At 54.8% G+C, this 8,222-nt stretch overlaps 1 protein-coding gene across 3 annotated transcripts in view; it reads left to right on the top strand.

Moving 5' to 3' along the window:
• The first annotated feature begins 3,036 nt into the window (after positions 1–3,036).
• The window catches only part of IMPDH1 (inosine monophosphate dehydrogenase 1), a 28,205-nt gene continuing 23,019 nt past the window's right edge, over positions 3,037–8,222 (top strand). The window contains exons 1-2 of one of the 3 annotated variants that reach the window (XM_032483281.1): positions 3,037–3,270; positions 7,411–7,509. In XM_032483281.1, coding sequence (XP_032339172.1) covers positions 3,101–3,270; positions 7,411–7,509 — 269 coding nt within the window. In that variant the 5' untranslated portion in view covers positions 3,037–3,100. The remainder of the gene's footprint in view (positions 3,271–7,410; positions 7,510–8,222) is intronic. The other 2 variants (XM_032483282.1, XM_032483283.1) reach the window with 2 other exon arrangements.

The following is an 8,222-nucleotide window of genomic DNA, read 5'->3' as shown; positions in this document are numbered from 1 at the left end:
GTAGTTATCCTTGCTTTTTCTGCCCTCCTATGTTGTAAATAACTCAAGGGCAAGAGCTGTATCTAACTCCTCTTTGCACCCCTAAGCACAGTACCTTGCCCATTGGAAGGTGCTCCATATATTTTTGATGAATAGACTATGCATCTGACATCAGGAAGTCTGGAAGGTAAGGGACTGCCGATAGATTAGCACCTGGACCAACCACCATCCCTAAGTCTTATAGCCCCATGTTAATTGCATTCTAATCCTATAGATGTAGTTGATTCATATATTTTCTTTCAAGCTGGAAAAGACTTTCTACAAGATCTAAACTCTCATTTCTCAGATGAGGAGGCCCAGGGAGGATACATAGCTCTTCCACATGCAAAAAACTAAAACAGTCCATTGTCCTGCGGCTTTAGGAAAATTAAGTAGTTTTTCTTTAATTTCTTCAAATAGTTCCTCTGGACCAGGATCTCTCAATAGCAGCACTACTGACATTGAGACTGGATGATTCTTTGTTGTGAAGGTCTGTCCTGAGCACTGTAGGATGGACTTTACCCACTAGACACCAGTATACACCCCTTCTCTCCTTAGTCATGACATTTAAAAATGTCCCTAGACATCACAAATGTCCTGAGATCCACTGATCTAGACATTACTACAGGTAAAATCCCTTCATGTAACACACTGAGGCCCTCAGGTTATGAGACTGTTTTAATGAATAGTTTGCTGGCAAATCTCATTTGTAGCCAATAAGCCCTGGAGAAAAGACAGAGCCACTCTGTACTGAGCCTGCCCGGGTCTCAGTCACTGTTGGGATCCACTCATCATGTATGTATGCATCATTTATTTATCATATTCTGTCTACTCCCAGAGGCCTTTGAAGTGGACCTTGACTCATTTCTTTCTCAGAATGACTGGCTATGCTCTGTGTGTGGCCCAGGAGTCTGGGCTCTACGGAGGGGTGTCCTCCCGTATCCGGGCCCTTCTCACATTGTACTCTCACTACCTGTTTGTCTCTGCCCCCGTGGACATTAAGGCCCACGGCAGCAGAGACAATGACTATCTTGTTCCCAGCATCTAGCTGGCTCATGAGAGGGGCCCAATAAACATTTGTTGATTGAATATGTAATAGTGATTATAATATATTGCATTTAGTTGTCGGTCAAAAGTGTGTAAGTTAGCCACAGCTTATTTAGTTTATAATAATTATTACTTCTGTTTATTAAGAGCCTATTGTGAGCCAGGAACTTTCCCTGTGTTATCATACCAATGGCAAAGCAACCTTATGAGAGAGATATTATAACCCCATATGAAAGATGAGGAAACCGAGGCTCAGAGAGAGATTATGACTTGGGTGATTATATAGTAAGAAGCCCAGATTTGGACTGAGGCTCACCTAACTGCCAGTCTTAGTCCTCTTTAATGTACTACCTCTCCTATTTACAGTCATAAACCTGGGTGCTGGCTCTTTCTGTGTACAGAATAATTGGTTCACAAATAGGGACCAGAAAAATGACTTTATTATTGTGTACAGTTTAGATCAGTCCATCCTTGCTCTGTGAGAGACCTGCAAGGGCATGATCATAATCTTGTTATACAAAACTGTCTTGGTCCATTCAGGCTGCTATAACAAAAAGTACCATACACTGGCTTAAACAACAACTGTTTATTTCTCACAGTCTGGAAGCTGATAAGTCCACGATCAAGGCACTGGCAGTTTTGACGTTCAGTGAGAAGCTCGTTTCCTGGTTCATAGAGGCTGTGTCCTTTCATGCCAGAAGGAATGAGAGAGCTCTATGGGGTCTCTTTAATAAGGGCACTAATCCCATTCATGAGGGCTCCACCCTCATGACCTAATCACATCCCAAATGTTCCACTTTCAAACACCATCACACTGGGGATTAGGTTTCAATGCATGACTTTTGAGGAAACAGTCTATAGCAAAAATAATTGTGTATAATGGCATTCACAGTGACAAGATTTCACGTGTGGCTAATCATCAAAGAAACTGTGTTTTGACCTTGAATCTGTGGAGTCGGTGTGTACATGTATAGGAAAAGGTAGAAGGCAGGATAAAATTCAAGATTTTACCATTGCATAAATTCAATTTCCTTTGTGAAGTAGTTGCTGGAAAATCTGACCCTTAACTCTGCCTCCTTGAAATGCATCTTAGCCTGCAGTTCTTCATTGCTTACCATTTGCTCCCTCAGACTGTCAGATTTTTGTTTAAAAAATATAGCATAAAAATTGTCAATTGTTTATTTTCTATCTACTCTCTCCTTAAAGAAACTGCCTGAGAGCAAGGACTCTTACTTTTCCTTGCCACATTTGCTAGGTGCTAAATCATTGTTGCCAATGATAACAACAACAATGAAAGAGGAAAAAGTATACTTTCTAGTAGACGAATAAGTTTAAGCACCTGTGTGCTCAGCTCCACTCCCTGGTAATGGGGTACCCCAGGCGAGGGAAGACAAGGCCCTTATCCTTAAGGAGCCTGCAGCCTTATCTGCTCCTTCCTCAGGCAGTGGCCGGTAAGGGCTGAGGAAAAATCTGTTTTCCTGTCTAAGGGAGTCTGTTGAACAGGCAAAGGGTGGGGTAGGCTAACGAAGATGGATAATCTTCCTCGCCTACCTTGCTTTAGTGAGGTTGGTCTGCGGTTCGCCTGTAGGAGGCGCTTCAAAGGACCATGCTTTCGTTAAGAGAAAGAGGAACCGACACAAGAAGCGAAGAAAACTCCAGCCGCTGATAACACTCGGCCTCAGAAGGGGCCAGGAGAAACTGGAGAGTCCGGATGGCGGGGAAGGGGTGGGGGTCCTTTGCAGTTCCGCATCCACCTCTCGGTATCCTGTTGCTGATGCGGGGATGGGAGAGAGGGGCTGAAACTACGTAGCCTCGTAGAGGGTCGGTCGGGAGCGCAATGCCTGTCCGGAAAGCCCAGTGGACTCCCTCCCCAGAGCTGTCCCGCCCCCGACACTCGAGCCCCGCCCCAGGCGCGTAGGCCCCGCCTCGGAGGCCCCGCCCCCTCCCCGGACCCTCTGGCTGCGCTCACTCCCTAGCCCCCGCCGGGAGCCTCTAGGCGGAGAGGCTCCCGCCAGCCCTGAGCCGCGGCCTCCGGATGGAGGATCCGCGCGCTCCGCTGGCGGGGTCGGGACCACTCCCGCCACTGCTGCAGGGAGGCGGAGCCGCCGATGTTCCGGAGCCCGGAGCCCGGCAGCACTCGGGACACGAGACGGCGGCGCAGCGGTACACCGCCCGCCTGCTGCAGGCCGGCTACGAGCCGGAGAGGTGACGCCCAGGGCTAAGCGAGCGGGGCGCATCCGGGGCGGGCGCGGCGGCTCTGGGAACCTGGCAGCGCTGCGGGGAGGGGAAGGACAGGTCCCACCACCCATGTCCTCTTACCCCCTCAACCTCTAACTTCCTGAAACCGGGCTCAGATGCCACGTACCCGGCTTTGGTTGGGGGATGCAGGTGGGCACTGTGCAAAGGGTTCAGTGCTTCGTTGCATTTGGGAGCAGGTCGGAAAAAACGATCCCTAAAATCTTAGCCCTGGATCTGACCTCAGCTACACACTGGATAACACCTGGTCCAAGTGGCTCCAACTCCTGTGGTTTAAAATGTGCCTGTTGGAGTCCGTGTCCAACTTTGCTTACTCCTCCTAGCCGTTTCCTCCTAGAACTATCCATCTTCAGAGTCTCAGTGGCAGGTGCAGGCGTCCAGATGGACTGCCTCCTCAGAGCCGGGTGAGGACACCATCCCCTCCTCACCAGTCACTGAAGTCTGATGAGGCTGCCAGTGCAGTTCACCCTAGGGTCTCTCCTAAGATTCAGAACCCACTTCTGCCCTTACTCTGCTGGAGTCTGTAAGGGTCACAGGAGGAAGAGTCGGGGTGTTGAGCTGGGCCCCAGGGGACTGGCTGAAAAGAAGACAGTGGCTAATCTCTGGATTGTATCGCAGCTTGAAATGCAATCCCACTGTCCTTCCGGTCCAGAGGATTTGGGCTTCTTTTTCTGCCCCATCTGTTGGTGTTCAGCAGCCTGGAGAGGTGACCTGGAAGCTGGGTTTGGGGTTCGGTGGAGGGGGGGGTGTCTGCCGGAATTAGCTCTGCAGCTCTGCCCAGGGGCTGGCTGCTTATGTAAGAACTTTTAACGGCTTAAGGGGCTGCTAGGTGAAGCCTGGCCTCTCCTGCCCCAGCAGGCTGTCTCTCTAGAATTGACTTAAGTTCGGGCAACTCTATCTTTCTTCCCATCCAGAAATCCAACTGCTGGGGCTCAGGGTCCAGGACGATAGAGAGGCCACAGGAGGTGAGGGAGTGTGCTGGGGCACATGGGGGCTTGAAGAAGGCAGTGCCTTGGTTGGAGCAGGTATTGCACAAGTACCATTTCAGAGTTCAGATCAGGGCCGGCAGAGGCATCCCTTCTCCAGATTGTACCTCTGCACCGAGGGGCTATCTCCACCCTACCAGCCTGTGTAAAACCTAACACCCAGCCAGGTGGTGTAGTGAGATTCAAAACCTGCTGCCTAGACCTCCATCTGCCCTCACTAGCTTAGAGCTGTGGGAAGAGGACAAGGTATCATGAGAAGTCTGAGTTTGAGGCCAGAGTTATTGCTCTCTGGCCTGAACCTGGGCAAACTATGTCCCCTATCCCAGCTCAACAATGTCAGGGTTATTACCCACTCCCCTCCGACTCCCCCCTCAAAGGTGTTTTGAAATCTTGTCCCTTTAAATAGCCCAGGCTAGAAACAGACCTCTAGGCTCCCTGTCGGGACCTTGGTCTCCAGCTGGTCACTGTTTCCCCTCTATCCTGAGGAAGGGGCCTGAAGGGGCTTGGACCTACTCTCTCGCCCTGCTGCCCTCACAGCTGCTAGGTGGGGAGCCTCAGGGGACCCACAGCCCTTCCTTGAGCTGAGGAGTCCCACTGGTTGCCTGGTGTCTCCTCCCCATGGAGGAAGCAGCTGGGGAAGATCAGGAAAAGGGAGGAGGAAAGCGGGGGTGGGGGGTGGAGGATGGGGGGTGGATTAACAGTCTCTGGAAAAGGACAGCCTAACCCAGGGCTGAGCCCAGCAGCTTAAGAGTAATGAGGAGCCCTGACATAGGTCAGAGCAGGAGAGGGTGTGGGGCAGCAGGAGAAGGGGAGTGGTGCTGTGATGCCTGTCACCACTGGGAAGAGGACCCTCCACACAACTCAGCCTGGCAGCCTCCTCCCCTGGTTCTGAGTTCTAGGCTGGGGCAGATGTCATACTAAGGCCATCTGAGATTGCAGAACTCAGCTGCTGTCCTGGGCCCCAGTCCTGGTGGAACCCTGAAGAGTACTCTAGCCATTCCTGTGACCCAGAGCATGTCCATCTGAGCCCCAGAGAAATCCAGGGGCAGCCTGTGCACTGTGCCTGCAACTGCCATTCCATCACCATCCTTCTACGGCCAGAGAGGTGCCCAGGACAGCTCTGAATGGCCAGTGCTTTCTCCGGCTGTGCTCACTGCTCTGCATGCAGGTGGCCAGTAAGAGGTCCTAGTGCTGGTCCCCTTAGGGTAACCCCCTCCCTATATGGCCTAGGCCCTCTGGATGAGTCTGTGAGTGCCCAGGGGACAAGTGCTCCCAGGCATCCCTGGCAAAGCTGGCCCCAGCCCACCCTCAGCAGAGAAACTTGGCAGGCCCGCTCCCTCCTTCCCAACACCAGAGAGCATCCAGAGGCCCCTATCAGGAGCCTCCTTGGGCTCCCTGGGCGGAGAGGGAAGTTTGGGGTTCCATGATTTTCTGGTCCCCCACAGTAAGAGGACAGATGATGCTGTGGACTTCTGTGAGTCTCCTGCAGAACTCTCAGCCTCATGGGCCTCATTGCCCTGGCTCTGTGGAAAGCGTCCCCTCCCCTCTGCACACAGATGGAACAGTGTTTTCCTGGCAGGGTCCCGGGGCGTCACTGGGAGAGGCTGGGCATCCCAGGGAGCCTCCCTTGGGCCTGGCTGCCACCACACTGCTGAGAGGTAAACAAATCCAGCCTCGAGGGCTGGGGAGGGAGGGACAGCCACAGGCAGCCACCTTGCCAGGGAGAGGACCTTGTCCCTGGCCCACCTTTCCTTCACCTCACCAAGAAATGAGCTGTAGAGACTATAGGACAGAGGAAGGATACATGGCATCTGGGCGGGGAGGATCTGTTTTCTAGCTTTTGGTCAGGGAATAGCATTTATTGTTCTGGTCACATAAGGCGGAAGAGTCTGCCTGCCCGCTGCCACCCCATCTACCCCCATGTGAATCAATTTGCTACCTAAACTTACTACCTTCATGCAGAAATCTGGGTCTTGCTGGGCACTCAGGGCCACCAAATTTCTGCTTTGGGAAATTCTCAAAACTTCTCTAGTCTCTGTCCTAATTTGTATGTATCCTTACTTGCCTGAGCCAAGCCTGTGACCCTCCCTCACCTTCCCATCACAATACCCTCCCAAATAAAACCAAACTTTCCTCTCTGAGGTTAAAACCCCTGGTATCCACACCACTTTCTGAGCTGTGGATAGGGCAGGATGTCAGTCTGAAGCACTGGACCAGGACTCAGAGGCAGTACCTGTCCCCACTCCCTCCTGAACTGTAGGTTTTGCATCTGCAAAGTGATGATATCTAATAATTGGCAATTAATGAATTGTACAGTAAATGTGATCATTTATGAAAAATGCCTTGTAAATTGCAGAGGGCTCCAAGGCCACCCAAAGGTCAGGAAGTGTCATTGTTAAGAATGCCTGCCCCCTAGGAATGATGCCTGGTTGTGGGGAGCGGGGAGGTGGGTGCACTACCCTGAGGGTGCAACTTCAGACTCGTGTATGTTAGGAAGCTGTGAGCCCAAGCCAGTTCCTCAGGGCTCTGGGCCCTGATTAGAGTCTGGGCCTTAGTCTTGTGTAAGGCAAACGATGTTAGAGGTACCCCTGGGGCCAGGGAGCAGGGCCAGGGAGCAGGGCCAGGGGAGACTCAGGCCAGAGGGGGCGGGGTGGCCCAAGGTGGCCTAGGTTACCGCTGGCCTGGGGGAGACGCTGTAGGGGGCCTAAGAAGGCGGGGCGAGGAGAGGCTGGAGGGCGTGTCCCTCCTTGGCTCAGCCCCCTCCCCCCTTGGGCCCACACCCCCTGCCCCGCCCCGGCCCCGCGTGGCCGCTGGGCCACTGCAGGCGGCCCTGGGCGTGCGCGCGGCGGCTGCTGGGCCGGGCTCCGCGGGGCTCTTTGTGCGACGCGGGGAGGAGGCGGCGGGCTCCCGGGGGAGGGGCGGGAGGGGAGGGCGGTGCCCCGGGCCCGCCCCGCCGCTGCCGCAGCCCCCGCCCCCCGGCCCGCCCAGCCCGCGGCGGCAGCGTGGCCGTGGCGCGGCGTCAGCAGCAGCAGCGGCAGCGGCAGTAGCGGCAGCGGGGCGGCCCGCGCGGGTGTTTATGTCGGGTCGCGGTGTCTCCTGGCAGCATGGCGGACTACCTGATCAGCGGCGGCACCGGTTACGTGCCCGAGGATGGGCTCACGGCGCAGCAGCTGTTCGCCAACGCCGACGGCCTCACCTACAAGTAAGCGCGGGGGACCCGGGCCCCACCTGGGTGCGCGCACGAACGCACCGCGATCCCCTGGTCCCGGCCCAGCACGTGCACCGCTCCCCACTTGGAGACGGCAGCGTTCCCCGGCCTGATTCGAGCGACTTGGTCGGTGAGGGGGAGGGGGGTGGGGAAGGCTGGGCCAGGAAAGGAAGGCGGCCCGCGCGGAGAGCAGACGGACGTGGCACAGCGACATCGCGGCCCTTGGTGCCATGCCCCGTTTCTTGCCAGAGCGGGGTCCGGCCTGCCCTCTCCCCTCTCTCGTGGGCATCTTGGGGGCCTTGGGGCGTGCGAGAACGCGAGATGTGGGAGTTAAGGGGACTTTCCCCAGACCTTGGTCCAGGACACCCTCTCACTCCCAGCGTCACCACGAGGGCAGAGAGGGCCCTGGAGCCCAGTTAAGGCAGCTGCTTGGGTGTTGCCCCCAGGAAAGGCCCAACCGGGCAGCTGGTATGGCTCCTTTTTCCACTGTTCAGTCCAGCCCTCTTCCACTTGTGCCCCTGCCTGCCCACAAGTTAGTACGTGCACCTCCCTGGGTGTGAGTATTCTGTGACTACCCATCCCCCAGCCCACCCCACATGGGATTTTGAAGGAGAAGACCTATCCATTTGCCTCTGGCTTAGTCTGCTTTTCCATGGGCCCTGGGCCAGTTGTCCTGCTGGCTGCAGGCCTGGCACTAGCTCTCCTCC

Source organism: Camelus ferus, chromosome 7, assembly GCF_009834535.1.
Source record: "Camelus ferus isolate YT-003-E chromosome 7, BCGSAC_Cfer_1.0, whole genome shotgun sequence".
NCBI classification, from domain to species: domain Eukaryota; kingdom Metazoa; phylum Chordata; class Mammalia; order Artiodactyla; family Camelidae; genus Camelus; species Camelus ferus.
Note: the sequence above shows the minus strand (reverse complement) of the source record. Positions and strands in the feature narration are given on the sequence as shown.